The sequence below is a fragment of the Nanorana parkeri genome, unplaced genomic scaffold (assembly GCF_000935625.1).
Source record: "Nanorana parkeri isolate BGI_ZX_2015 unplaced genomic scaffold, ASM93562v1 scaffold1171, whole genome shotgun sequence".
Lineage (NCBI taxonomy): Eukaryota > Metazoa > Chordata > Amphibia > Anura > Dicroglossidae > Nanorana > Nanorana parkeri.
Window position 1 is genome coordinate 271,060 of NW_017307439.1, and position 15,221 is coordinate 286,280.

The window sequence follows — 15,221 nt, forward strand, 5'->3', positions numbered from 1 at the left end:
ACATTGTTTGTGCCCTGCAGGAGACCTGCCTGTCACTTCTTCCCCCTAAACACATACACCGGAAGTGCTCCCTCCTCCCCGCCCACTCAGTAGCACAAAGGATTCTGGGGAGTATAGTTCAATGACTGCCATACAGTGGAGATGACCGCGCTGTGCTCTAGAGGGCGCTCTAGTAATACAAAAGGCGCAGAGCCGTCTTCCTGAGCCGTATGTCACGTAATATGGGCTCACTTCAGCACAGCATGTATCAGGCCGGCTCCCTTCGTCGCTTTACGGCTGAGTGACGTGGAACGTCAACAGTGAACATGGCTGAGCCAGAGGACGCGTCTCCGTTGTTTTCTCCGTCTCCGTTGTCTTCTCCGTCTCCGCCGCTTTCTTCCCCGGAAGCCGCAGAGGAGGAAGAGGCTGACTCCTGGTAAGGCGGATTTTGAGGGATTGTAGAGCTGTGTGCGGAGAGCAGAGCCCGGAGACAGGAGATCCGGGTGTACTGACGATGAAGAGGAACATTGAGGAAGTGATAGGATTGGCCCCAGAGACTGACTGTATTTAATGTTGGGCCCCCTTGCTGTGAAATAAATTAGTGGAAATTCGAGAAGTGGGGAGTGATATGGTTGCTGATGGTGACACCAAGGGAGTGAGGAGGTGACACTGAGGAAGACAGGAGCAGGAGGGAGGGCTTTGGTGCAACACTGAGGAAGAGACAGGAGTGTGGGGAGGAGGTGGGCATCACAGAGGAAGAGACGGGAGTGAGTGGAGGAGGTGGGCATCACTGAGAAAGTGAGGGGAGGAGGTGGGCATCACTGAGGGAGAAGCGAGGGCGTCAGACTGAGGGAGAGACAGGGGAGAAACGGGAGCGAGGGCGTCAGACTGAGGGAGAGACGGGAGCGAGGGCGTCAGACTGAGGGAGAGACGGGAGAAACGGGAGCGAGGGCGTCAGACTGGGGGTGAGACTGGGGGAGAGACGAGAGCAAGGAGTGACCCCAAGAAGGAGATGACACTGAAATCTAAGGGTTCATACAAGACTGTTTTGCTGGTACTAGACTAGAGGGAGGCATTGTATCAGTTGGTGGGCACCCATATGGTGCTGTGGCAATGGGGAGCGAGGCTGGTATGGTGCTGTGGCAATGGGGAGCGCGGCTGGTATGGTGCTGTGGCAATGGGGAGCGAGGCTGGTATGGTGCTGTGGCAATGGGGAGCGAGGCTGGTATGGTGCTGTGGCAATGGGGAGCGAGGCTGGTATGGTGCTGTGGAGACAAATCTTGGACTCGATTCTAAGCGCAGTTTTGGTTCCTCTGAGACGAAAGATGATTATTGTGCAATAAAACCGGGGAAATTATTTTTCTTTCTGTCGTGTGTGGTCCGTGTTACATGGTGGAATTACATCATCATAGTGTCAGCAATGCTTATTGCTTTCTAGGAACATGTCGGGTAACAAGTATGGGAGCTGCCATTGGTAATGCGTGTTCTGAGCCTGTGTACCTGGCCTAGAACAAGCTCCAATGACTCTCTAAGTAGTACTAGAAGGGCAATGTTAGCAACCTTGGAGCATATCAATGAAACCTGTACTGAGGAAAGACAGAAGCTGCCATTGCTAACGGCCCTATGAAAATGCTAGTTGCTTGGCTGTCTCTGGCATCAATATGTTGAGTCATTGACTTGGTACAAGCACACAGATCAAGCAAGGCAGAGCTCCTAGCCTGTGTACTTGTTCCGGGTATGTCACTCAAGTGGAAGTGCGTGTAAACCCCAACAATGAAGTTCTCCTATTGACTTGCTTTTGGTCAATTACATATATCATTGAAAGCATGATTTGGTTATTGTAGATCTGTTTGAGAAGTACAAAAAATCTACCTGTGAGCTGATGTCTCCTCATGTGCTGTTCTTTACCACTCACATTGTTTCCAGCTATCTCTGTAGACTACACCCCCCCCATGCTGTGAAAACAGGGGGGGGGTTCTGTACTCTTGCCCCAGAGTGTCATTGCTGCTCCTCTACGGATAAAGTGAGTGAGAATTGTAACCCTGGGACAGGAAGTGTGTTCATGGCAGGAGCAGCAAGTCGGAGTATGAAGCCTGAAAAAAAGAAAATGATGCAGAGTGTAAGGACTGGTAAGTTGTTCTATATTAAAGGGTAAGTGCGCTTATTCTTGTGGCCCCGTTATGCTGACCTGACCGATCCCACCCTCCTCCTGCATAGATGCATACTTACCAAGTTCTGACCGGTCTGGTCTTCCATCCTGCGAAAGGCCTCCTTCCTGGTTGTGCCTTTGCCATTCATCTCCATTGATTCTATGGGCCCTCAGAACTTTGTGAGTAAGTGCCAGCATGAGAAGAGGGTGGGGCCAGTTAGTCCAGCTTAAAGGACAAAAACAGAAGTGCACTTTCAACCAGAAAGAGAGTCAGGGAGTAGTATGTTCACAAGGGGAGATCAGCCTTGATAATCTCTATACTTCTTCAGTACAGGACCAGAAAGGCTGTCGGGGGAATAGAATGCTCACAAGGGGAGGTCGGCCTTGATAATCCCTATACTTCAGTACAGGACCAGAAAGGCTGTCGGGGGAAATAGAATGCTCGCAAGCGGAGGTCAGCCTTGACCATTGATCTACTTCTTCAGTACAGGACCAGAAAGACAGTTGGGGAGTAGTATGCTCACAAGGGGAGGTCGGCCTAGACCACTGCTGTACTTCAGTACAGGACCAAAAAGACAATCGGAATAGAATGCTCACAAGGGTAGGTCGGCCTTGACCATTGGTGTACTTCCTCAGTACAGGACCAGGAAGACAGTCGGGGTAATAGAATGGTCACAAGGGGAGGTCAGCCTTGACCATTGGTGTACTTCCTCAGTACAGGACCAGAAAGGCAGTCGTGGGAATAGAATGGTCACAAGTGGAGGTCAGCCTTGACCATTGGTGTACTTCCTCAGTACAGGTTTCCTTTATAAGATGTCGGCAGTCGGAGCCTCCATGTTTAGGGTAAGGTTCCCACGGGTACAGAAGAAATGTGTTACGGGCTCTGCTCAGCCTTTGTTGTCAGTGCTTCCCAGCCATCCGGGTCTAATGCAGGAAGCAATAGATGTTAGTGTATGGCATATCCCGAATGTTGCATTCTAGATCTCTGCAGTGCAACAGATGAGAAGTGGAACCTCGTTATACTCTTTCATACCGGGCACTCTGCAGTCTTTAAAAAAGTGTATGCCACTGTCCCCCTATTTATGCCCTGGGAACATAGACTGAGGCCCCATTTACACCTGAGCGTTTCGTATCTTGAATGCCTAAGTGCTACAGTGCTCTACAGGAGGCATCCCATTGGTTTCAGTGGCCCCTGTACTGAGTGTTTTGTAGCTTGGAAAGGTACATCAGCTTCTTTTGGGGCAGAGTTGAGCGTTTAGGCCCCCGGTAGATTTCAGAAAATCCGTGACCACGTAAAAAATTCTCAACCCTGAAACGCGGGCAAGTGCGCTTGTACAGGGGCTCAACAAGCCCAAAGACGTTCATCTGAAGTGTGAATGGGACCTGAAGGTTGAAGATAAATCATTTGTATCGTCTGCTCAGAGGTCACATGATTGAATGGTGTATTTCATGGTAACTGCAGTTAATTCACACTAGTGGTTATGATTAGATCTTCAGCTTTCATCCTGAATGTTTGTAAAAGGAATGTTTGACTTGACAGGAATGTCTGTGTTGGAATGCTGCGTGTGTAGATGTGTATTTTTGTATGCACATTTCTACTTTCTTCCATAATCCAAATGTAGTATTTTAGTCAAACCATTTTAAATTCCCTATTTTTATTCATCAAAACAAATATAATTTCTTATATGACATCCAGAAAATCCCTAGAATGTTGTTTTAGCTTTTATTGGCTGACCACATTAATTACAGCGGTAAGTGCCAAGTGTAGATTGACTGTATAGTTGTTTAGTCAGCATTCCTGGGAGTTGGATCCGGTGTGCTGCAGACACTGTGGGTGTTAACAGATTGTCAGGGAGGTGTGAGGTAATGAGCGCCTTTTCAGAGCAGGGTTAGCCATTTCATTGATTGAATGAATCTCCAACTATTGCTTAGAATTTCACTGTAGAGTCTTAAGCTGCCCATACACCTTCCAAATATCGGCCGGTTTTTCGTTTGCAATCGTGTTTTCGGCCGATATTCGTAAGGTTGATGGGCAGTGTACAACCGCAAATACTGTACAATCGTACAACTTTAGACTTTCCAGCAGGTTAGAAAACTTCTGTCGAATCGTACGATTTTCGCAAGGCTGGTGGCGTTTCCGTACGCCAGTCGTACGATTAACACTGCTCATGCGCAAACTAAAATCCGTGCGGTCAATTAATTTTCCTTGCTGCCAAGAACCCTTGTTCGATTCTAGCTCAAATACCCCATCATGCACAGACCAATGTTTATTACTGTTTGTTAGCAATACTAACTCGCCGAATTTTCGTTTGCTCATGTGCAGTGTTCATGTTGCGATTGTTTTCATGCGAAAACGGCACTAATCTCGACATCGATGTCGAGATCCGCCCAGCTGCGTGAGTGACAGCTGGCTTTGCCTATCTAGAGGCAGAGCCAGCTGTACCCTCCCCTGTCCGTTCTGTCAGTCAGCGCTGGCGGATCGAGAGGTGAGCGAGCGCCGGTATGTGTTCGCTCACCTCCCGATCTACTGAGCCGACCTGTGACGGTCTCATTGTCACAAGTCGGCTAGAACTATGAGGTGAGTGGAAATCACTCATCTCATAGTTCTCCTTTTTAAGGCACAACTAAACGCACTGATTTCCCCAAATTGTTATATTCAAGACATTCCTGTGGTGATAACTGTCCCAGTTGCCAGTGATAACGGTCACTAGGACCAATATAGGGAGGGGGGGACTCTCTCTAATCAGGACAGAAATGAAAGCCTGACAGGTGTTCTAATTTGTAAGGATTGTGGGAATAATCTGCACAAGCCATTGATTTCCATTGCAGTTCTTTGCAAGCTCAAAGTTGCACTTGACAGTGGTTGCTAGTATGACTGATTGATTGGCTTCTATATTGGAGATATAAAGTAGACCCCCCCCCCATCTGTGCCCTTTTGGGGAGATTTCCCTTCACTTCCTGTCCAATAGCCACAACAGAAAATGGCTACCAGACATATTTAGTTTTATATTGAGATTATAGTTCATCACGGGAATGAGCTTGGAGCAATAGCTACTTTACAACACACAGGGACCATGGAGAGCAGAAGGAAGGACAGTGTCAGCACCAATTCAGAGATGATTTGAGGATCTACAGCCAAGTGATACACAAACAAGATACATTTTAGTTAATAGTTAGGGCACTTAAATGCATTTTTAAGATTTAACTATGAGCGATTTATCGTGCTGTAATTCCCGCGATATCGCGGCTATTTACCGCGCGATATCGCTCTTCAATGCTTTGCAATAGGGCAAAGGGTCCTGCTGTCGCGGGTCGTGTGTCGCTACAGCAGGACCCTTTTTGGAGCGGATTTTGCCGCGATTCAATGGTTTTTGATGCAAGCATTTGCGCGACAAACGCGCGATTCGCTCAATGTGAACGGGGCCTTAGGGCACTCGAATGTATTTATTTTTTAAGATTGAATCCCCTGACTGTAATGTCACTTTAATGGTAGCATTAGGGCCGAGTCAGCCAATCTTTGACTTTGTCTGAATACAGTTTCAGCTTTTTGGCAGTAAGCATGTGACCTGCCATTGAAGCCGATTATCACCCAGTTTTCATTATCATTAATGATGGTGTAGTAGGGGGTTGGCAAATGTATGTAGGCTTTAGACTAGGTCTACTTTAGGACTAGACATAGCCCAGAAATCTGACAGATGGGACGATTTTGTTGATGATTTTGTCGTTCCTCATTGCCCATATTTCCTGGCAGCTCTATGTTGTCTACTAAAATCTTCATTCATTTGTCCTGTGGGGTGCTTGCGTGCATCTTTAGGAGTGTTTCTTTACCCCTTGGTGGGCCCAGGCACTAATCCATAGAGCAGGTGTGTTCCTGTCTCTGAATTGTTCACCACACACATATCCCGCGGCTATGTTCTACATATGTATTGTGTCATATCGTTTTAACAAATGAAATATGAGACGTGATGTCTATTAAGGAAATGACCATAAACGTCATGGAATTTTTGTCGGAGGCTGTAGGAAAACCTGTAGTCATATTTTTGTTGGTCACATCCTTTAACCCCTGCTGCTGAGGGGCAGAAATTGCATGGAAATAAGAAGGCAGAGCAGTAAAGAAAAAAAAGTTATAAAAAACTATTTACACTTCTTTTTGGATGCAGGGCCATGTGACGCGGCAAACACTGTTTGATGACGTTTGTGGCCTGTATTGGAAATGTCAGTCTCTCACAAAACATCCGGCTTCGGTTTGTTCTGGATGCAGACTAACCATTCCATATAATGTGATTCAGCAGTGTCTCCCCACTCCCATTTTCTTCCTTGTGTCAAGTAGCCTTCTTGTAAGGCCTCAGCTTATCAGGCAGTTTTTAGTAACCTAGTTGTGTGCTATGATTTCCTGCAATTAATCACTTAAGCCTTGTTTACACAGGCGTCAGTCTACTAAAGAGGGAGCAGCTTTACTAAAGCCTTCAAAGTGCCAAAGTGCCTAAAGTCAATGAGAAATGTAATATAATGAAGCAGTCCTTCCATGTGGTGACTGCACTAGGTTTCTTTTCACAGCTCCCTGTACTATGTATACGTATGTATGTATGTATGTATGTATGTATGTATGTATGTATGTATGTATGTATGAGGGAAAAAAAAAAAAAAAAATGCTCGTGACGGAGACCCCTGATGTCTCCATAAAGAGGACCTGTCATGTAAATTGGCTATTACATAGGGGGATTCTTAGCCCCCCCATGTAATGGCAATAAAGCTGTGTGTAAAAAAAAAAAAAAGTAATACTAAAATTAAAGAATCGTAAAAAAATAAATAAAGAAGCATAAAAAGAAAAAAACATTTAAGTCCCCACCCCCCACATACACACGCAGATATGCATCGGGTGCGAAAACGACTATTGCGCCTATTGTGCCGCACATGTTAAATAGAGCCACAAACGTCGGAGTGAGAGCAATAATTTTAGAGCCATTAATCATTGATAACACGAAACTGATGAGCAGTAAAAGCGTTTTAATCATCGTCTATGGGCGTTTTTGCGGGCGCACGCAATTTTAAGGCTTGACCTGTTTGGTGTCTATTTACCCGACGTGACCCGAATTTTGTTTTACTAAAAATATGGGTAAGAATAAATGTTTTATAACATAACGTAGGGAAACTTTAGTTTTTTTTACATTTTATGGTACTTTTTTCATTATATAGTAAATTTAAAAAAATAAAAATAACACACCCCCCCCAGTGGTAATTATATACCTCCAAAAGAAAGCTCTGTCTGTCCCCAAAAAATGTTAACATAAATTGTAAGGCTAAGGGCAAAGCTGCCCAGCGCAGTGTGGCTGGGCCCTGAAAGATGCACTGACTGCACAGACCTGAACTAATGTTTAACGTTTTATTTATAATACAAGTGAAATCACAGATATGTTCAAAATGGTCTTTACACAAGAGGTGATCGGCTGAGGCCTCGGTTGGGTGGACCTCTGCCACATATGAAGCTGTTATTTCTAAGTTATTTTTCATTGAGCTTTAGGTCTGGTGTATCTGCCCAGATATCTGGTGGCTGCACAGAAGTATAAAGTGTCTCATCATATTGGAGGTTTTTATTCCTTGGGTAATGTAGGCTGACTTACATTTTATAGGTTGCAGTGAGGTTAACATTCTGATAAAACCTGTCTCACAAAGTGGGCTCTGACCCGTTAATACTTGTATATTTCTTAGGCTAGGTTCACACTATGGTGATCTGTGACTGCACGGCAATCGTGCACGTGACCACTCGGATGGCCCACTGCCTCCGATCGCACTGGCGGTGCCTATAATTTCTAACGGCACCCCAGTCCTGCCTCGCCGATCAGGTAGTTTCCCGCTGTGATACCACCCATGCAATCACGCACGATTGCAGTTCAAAACCATGTGGTGCGTGTCGCAAAAAGAAGTACGTCTCCTCCCTTAAAATCAATAGGGCGGCGCAGCAATCGCTGTGTGCAATCATGCACGATCGCCGATATCTAAACCTAGGCTTATACTGCTAACTCAGTCATGTATTCTTCCTTCAAAAAGACATATGTCATGTCACGCTCTCTATAACATACTTGGAATAATGGACGTTTTACCTTGACATTCTGGTTGGAACCATGAAGGTGGAGCTCTATACACATGCTAGGGCTTGACCGTTGCACATACTCATCTACAGAGAGGGCTGCTGAGTAACTCTCTACAAATAGAGAGTTACGTGTGTTACCCTTTGAAACGAAAGCTTTTAGAATATCTTAGAAAGGTCAACACTATTGGGAAAACATCTTTCTTTAGTTTGTCTTTCTGTCTGGTGGTTATATTCTCCAAGAAATAACCTCTCTGGGATTGGCCCTGTGCAGATAAATACCTACAATCCCATAGTTGGTTTTCTCAGATTCCGACAGCTGTTTGTGGGATGTTCCCATAGTACGGCTGTCAGGGAGGCTGATGGCCTGGTCGAGTGTCATCAGTTTTTGTAAAGTAAAAGATACTTGTAGGGGTCATACCCTGTTGCCTGATACCTGCAGGTTCAACAGGTTTGCACAACAGTCCAAATGACTACAAGCCTGTAGATACCCAAACAGCAATTAATAGGGTATGATCAGCGAGTTGCAGTAGGATCTGCCAAACTGAACCTTTTTCCATTTCATTGCATTCAAATGTCAAAAGAAAACAATGGAAGTCAGATCTCGGAACAGGAGCATGTATGCGTGTTGGTCAGTCTAGTAAGAGAACAGTCCTAGGCACAATACTGCCGTGTAATATCTGTGACCAGTTTTAGGCCTCATTTGTACTAAAGCCATCACCCCTTATTTTATAACTTAAGAACCTAATGACTTTCCAGGGGCTGTAATGTTCTACAGCAAACATGTGAACTGGGCACACGTTATGTACACATTTGTTCATTTTGTGCAAATGTGAAACTGCAAACAAATTCAGCTCTTGTCATGCACTTTGTGTGCATTTTACCTTCACCAAACATGCATTAATGTGAACAGAGCCATGAAGTATAATTGTGGCAAGGCTATAGACATGAAATATTTACAAACAAACTTTGGCACAAGCCCCTAATGAACTCTATCTGCAGCCACTGTGGAGTAACTCATCCTGAATCTTCACAGCAAACAAAATTTACATTTTCTTTCATTAGCTGGTTTGGTTCCCCCTCTCAAAGCAATGGCTAGGCAGCCTGCCAGTCTTCTAACCTCTTGTGCAAAGCCGGTGGACAGGAAGAGGGGAGAGCAGAGCGCTGAGACCTGACTTGAATGACGTAACAGCTTTTATTATGAACTTTGAGGAGGAGTTGCTCCGCAGTGCCGTTGGCTACTGAGATCTGCTTATTTACTGATTAAGAATCTATACATACTCTGTATTTCTATATTTCGGCTGGCCTCAGATGTTCGCTCTATAGTCATGATAATTACAAATGTTGTTTATAGGCTTGTAGATGCATCAGGTGCAAGTATGATATCATAAGTGGTGATCATCTTGGTAAGGCCATCTTGGTGCCTTAAAAACATATCTGGGGCATCAATCTGTAAAAAAAACATAATTCAAAGCAACTGGATTTGCTGTATTTTTTCTTTTTTCTTTTTTTTCTTGAAGATGTTGGTCCGTGATCATCCGACCTAGCTTTCTCAATTCTGAATTAATTAAAGCTGGTTGAAAACGTCTTATAAAAAAAAAATACAGTATGTCCAGTTGCTTTAACTTTATTTAATTTTTTTCAGATATCTCATGACTTGGATGAATGAGAACCTTCACAGACATATCTGGAGGGTGTTTTTGCTTGAGGTTACAAATCGGTTGAATTTGATTGTCAGATTATCCTCCAATTATCTGGAGACACCAGCTTTCTTCAAACATTTAAATAACTTATTTGATGAGCAGATTTATTATTGTGTTTTATTAAGCATTACGATTTTTTCTTTGTCACTTGCTTGTTAATCATATAAAAAAAACATAGTAGTTCGGTTTTATCTGGAAGCGTCTCCGATTCCACATGTTCATATGTAGGCTTTGTCACAATAAAAGAATACCTGGATAGCAAAGTCTGCCGGCTTACAAAAATGATTTATGAGGTATAGGCCTAGAATTAATAGAGAGACCTGATTATAAATCAGAAGACAGACGCGTAGCTGCGATATATACTTACAGAAATGCTCTATAATCATTTTAAGAACGTCTAAGCTTTGTGCACAGATCTCATGTGACCTGACGGAATAATGCGAGGCCATCTTCAGAACATTCTGCTGGCAGGGCACTTTGAGACGTATTAAGAGATGACATCCCATAAATCCAATACACCACGCTCTCTCTACAAAGAGGAGGAAATGTGAAGCTATTATTGATCTCTCCTATTCCCCTGCCTGCCTCTAGAAGGCTTGCTCTATGTAATGCTTCAGTCTGAGTATATGACATTTTAAGAAGCTCCAAGCAAATTTCTTAATGAAGAAGATCTTGGATAACTGTGCTGCTATGACGTGGAGTCATTTAAAAATATATGTTTCATAAAAAGAAACAAAAGGGCGCTACTTCTGTGTAGTACTACAAAACAAAAAGAGCGCCACAACCTAGCACAATCACTGGGGGTAGGGAGAAAGTGTAGTAATTGAGTAGTGTGTTGCTTTCACATGACTTGAAGCTCATGAACGGACTCCGTAATTGTTGGACCTTCTTAATCGGATCGGCTGGTCGATCGTGTGGAGGCCGCTTAAGAAGGTCCAACAATTACGGAGTCCATTCATGAGCTTCAAGTCATGTGAGTGCTGTCTTTTTATGGAAATGACAATGGTCACCAGGGCTCTCTTCCTCCTGTCCGGGCTGTGATTTGTAGTCTCTCTACAGCTTGGGAGTCAGTGGTGGAGCGCCAGGGCCCGGTTGCAGCTGCGACCCTGGTAGATTAGAAGTCTTAGCAATAGAGCTGCAGCTAACGATTATTTTCAAAATCGATTAGTTAGCCGATTATTAAGTTCGATTAATCGGATAAACAATAAAATAACGTTTAAAAAATGGCTCCAGTGATGAAGCTCCATTTTCTTACATTCTTACTCAACATATATAGTGTTTGGTTGTAAATAACATCTTTTTTAACAGAATACCTGGAGATAATTATCAAAATGTAACCAAGTAAAAAAGAACTCCAAGGTTTATAAAAACGAACTCTTGCAGTGGGGCTATCACTGCAAGGGTTAACTGCATATTAGGTGAAAATTAAGTAAAAAAATACTCACCTGATCCTCGGTTGATGATAGTAGACCTGTCCCCACAGCCTCTTCTTCCATGCTTTAACCACTCATCAGTTTAGTGCTACCAGTGATTGATGGCTCTAGAATTATTGCTCTCACTCTGATGTTCGCTGCGATATGTAACGTGTTGCGCAATTTTCGTTCTTTCATGTAGGCGCACTGAATGCATTTCAGCAGGCGGACATCTCTGAACAAGTCCAACAAATTGTAAATGTATTACCTTACATCTGAAATCTGTTGTGTATGCAGCTGAAGCAAGTTTGCATCTTTTCTAGTGGTAAATGCATTGTTTAAGTGTTGCCTTTCCATGTTCATAGGGTGACCGATCTAGCTGAGGCTCTGGAAGCTGGTGGCTGTGACTTGGAGACTGCAAGAAACATTATTCAAGGACGACCTGTTCCTTCAGATCTCAGGGCAAAAGTGTGGAAGGTAAGCAGACTGAATACTACAATACTGTCCATTCTATACATTTTAGCAGATAATTATTTCACCCCTCGGTATGTGTAAGTGAAATATATTTTAAGGATGCACGAATGCCGTTTTTTCGTTATTGAGTTCTGATGCAGGTACTTCCGCTAGCATGGAGTCGGCTCCCCAGCCCACTAGGATGCCGGGCGGCGACATGCCCAGGAAGCTGGCTCCATGCTGATTGGCCGCAAAGCCTGCTTCCCAGCCAATCAGCATCAAGCAGGCTTCATTACCCGCCGCCCGGCATCCTGATTGGCCGGTAGGCCGGCTCCATGTTCCCTCAAGGCACTGCTGGTCAGAGGATCTCTTCTCCATTGGTTAAGGTTTAAGGACACAATGAGATCATACCCCCAGGAGAGATCCCCCCTGACTTGCACCAGACAGAGATTCCCCCCACCCCCCGTTGTGCATGTCGGTGGGTGTCTGTGTGTTTTATGCAGCACACAGACATCCCCCGACATGCAGCACACAGACACCCCCTGAGCAGCACAGCTCTCTGGATACGCACAGCCACATAATTTGCCTGGAGACTCAGCATGCAGCCTTGTTGTGCTCACTGGTCAGTCGGCCCGGCTCGCTCGTCACTGTCCGTCTCCCCCCGCTTGTTACGCCACTGCTCCATAGTACTTCTGGGCTACTCCCAGTTCAGTTTGGTACTCAGGCACATCAGAGGGCCCTCTGATATGCCTGGATAGAGGGCCGTGGCTGTGATCCAGTTCGGCCGCGACTCAATGTTGGCTCGGTCTGGCTGGGCCTATTTGCAGGGGAGGAGCTGGAGCAGGTGCTCCACCCGCCCCTATATTAATCCGGCTCTGCTGTGGCCAGGAAAGCAGAGTGCGTGCAGCACTGTGTGGAGCCTTAATCTGACCTGTTTCAGCTTCTGCCTTGCTCTCTCAGACTTTGAGTGGCCCAAGCTGCTGTGCCAGGGATTCACAAATAATGTCGAGTTGGCGAAATAGCTGGTGCAAGGATTAAAGTATGTCTGAAACGCAGCTATTAATGCCGAATCATTGCTCTCCAAATTGTCTGGCTCTGCACTGATTCTCTGCTGATCAGCCCTCACTGACCTGTCTTTCACAGGGGATCATAACAGGGATAAACATTAGCGTATGTACTGTACCATTCAGACATCTGCAGTGTTCTCAGGAGGAGAGTTTATCAAAACTGGATCGATTGCCCATAGTAGCCAATCAGCTTCTCTCTTTAGCTTTTTCAGTTAAGCTTTGAAAATGCCATCTACAGCTGCTCCAGATTCTGTCTGCTCCAGTTTTTGTAAATTTCCCCTCAGTTTCTTTAACCCTTGCTATTTTTCCTGCTCTTTTTATGGTAAATTGTTCCATGAATTGCTGATTATCGTTGTACTCTAGATGTTGTCCGTATTTGATTTGCCATTAATATGTATTATGTTCTGACAGATTGCACTAAATGTGGCAGGAAAAGGGGACAGTTTAGCATCCTGGAATGAAACCCTAGATCTTCCAGAACAGCCAATGATTCACAGAGCTTGCCAAAACCTTATAGGTGAGATGACAAATGATTCAAATAAAAACTGAGACGCTATTCATGCAAAAATGTTATCTGTGTTGTAGATTGTTCTTCATCCCTTAACGACTTCAAGACCAGGTGTTAGACCCCCTTCCTGGCCAGGCCATTTTTCAGTGTTCAGTGCTGTGGTACTTTGACATTTATTCCGTCATGCAGCGCTGTACTGAAATTAATTTTATACCATTTTTTGGGGACAGATAGAGCTTTCTTTTGGTTGTATTTAATTACCACTGGGGGGGTGTTATTTTTTATTATAATTAGGAAAAATTACAGAAAATTTTGAAAAAAAAAAAAAAAGTTTTGTTTTTTTTACATTATGTTGGGAAACATTTTATTATTAACCAGTTTTTTGGTAAAATATAAACGATCGGGTAAATAGACACCAAACATGTCAAGCTTTAAAATTGCGCGCACCCGCAAAATATATTTGGGGGGTCCTAGGTGTATTTAGACCCAACAGCAAACATGCAATATTTTACAGCTTACCATTTCTTAAATGTGGCGGCTGTGACGACCTGGTCATCAGGTTGTGTGTATTGGTGTTGGGTTTTGTTTAATTATGTTATACAGGGTAACCTGTTTATGAAAAGACTGTCATCATTGGCTTTTTTTTTTTTTTTTTTTTTTCATCTGGTGATCTGGCCAGTAAGTCTATTCTTCAATAGCTGCCCACAAAATTAGCAGATGGAGGGTTGTCTTCATAAAGTTAAGTGAAAAAAAACGTCAAAAGCTTCTAAAGCGCCAACTATGGCCAATTTTGGGTGTGGTAGTTTGTTTTGCGATTTTTGCAGGCACAATTTCTAAGGCTTGACATGTTTTGGTGTCTTTACCCGACGTGACCTCATCTTTTATATTTTACCAAAAAATTGGGGTGATAACAAAGTTTTCATAAAACGGGGAAACCATTTTTTTTATTTTTTAAAGGAAATTTGCTACTTTTTTATTTTTTATTATAGTTAAAAAATAAACTAAAAACCTTTTTAGTGGTGATTAAATACCACTAAGAGAAAGCTCCGTGTCCCCAAAAATGATATAAAAATCATTTCAGTACAGTGTTGTATAACTGATATCAGTCAAATTTTGGAAAGTGAAATAGTTCATATATATATATCAAAGTCTAAGTGTCTAACTCTTGTATACAGTATTTGTGATTTGTATAATATCTTCCCTTTTATCAGTGCCTTACTATTAACGGAAGTCTCTTGTGTATCTGTTCAGACCAGCTTGCTGTGGAGGAAGAAAGGAAAACGTCTGTCCTTCAAGACGTTGAATCTGTTGTTACTTTTTACTGTAAATCTCGAAATGTCAAATACCAGGAAGATGTCAGCTGGATTCACCTCCTCAAACCATTGGTGGACCTCAACTTACCACGTAGCGACTTGTATAATTGCTTTTATGCAATCATGAATAAGTATATTCCCAGGTACTGTGTGTTTTTTTTTTTTTTTAACCTTCTATGACTGTGCATACGTTTGGTGAACTATGCTTCATATGCTTGCAATCAGAGACAATGTTGTAAAGTTAAAATATATGAAATTGAAAATATTAATAGTATCAATGTCCCTTTTCCATAACTACTTAAAAATGTGTAATTATTTTTAATATTAATTCAAACCCTTGAACTCCAGTCTTGAGATCCCCTTTAACCCCTTCGTGACTGACGACGTACAGTGTACGTCGCCAGCATCGGGGCTGTTTAAACAGACTCCCGGCGACTTTTGCCGCCGGGACTCTGTTTAAACTTGTAGAGCCGACTGTCGGCTTTACAACAGAAGCGATCCTGGCGACTTAGATCGCTTCTGCGTCCCGAAGAAGGGGCCGCCCCCCCC

General features: G+C 43.6%; 1 protein-coding gene across 4 annotated transcripts in view; it reads left to right on the plus strand.

Moving 5' to 3' along the window:
* Positions 1-210: 210 nt before the first annotated feature.
* Positions 211-15,221, plus strand: part of TBC1D23 (TBC1 domain family member 23) — a 45,975-nt gene continuing 30,964 nt past the window's right edge. For all 4 annotated transcript variants that reach the window (XM_018568328.1, XM_018568330.1, XM_018568329.1 and 1 more), the window contains exons 1-4: positions 211-415; positions 11,697-11,808; positions 13,263-13,368; positions 14,611-14,815. In XM_018568328.1, the coding sequence (XP_018423830.1) occupies positions 306-415; positions 11,697-11,808; positions 13,263-13,368; positions 14,611-14,815 (533 nt within the window). In that variant the 5' untranslated portion in view covers positions 211-305. The remainder of the gene's footprint in view (positions 416-11,696; positions 11,809-13,262; positions 13,369-14,610; positions 14,816-15,221) is intronic.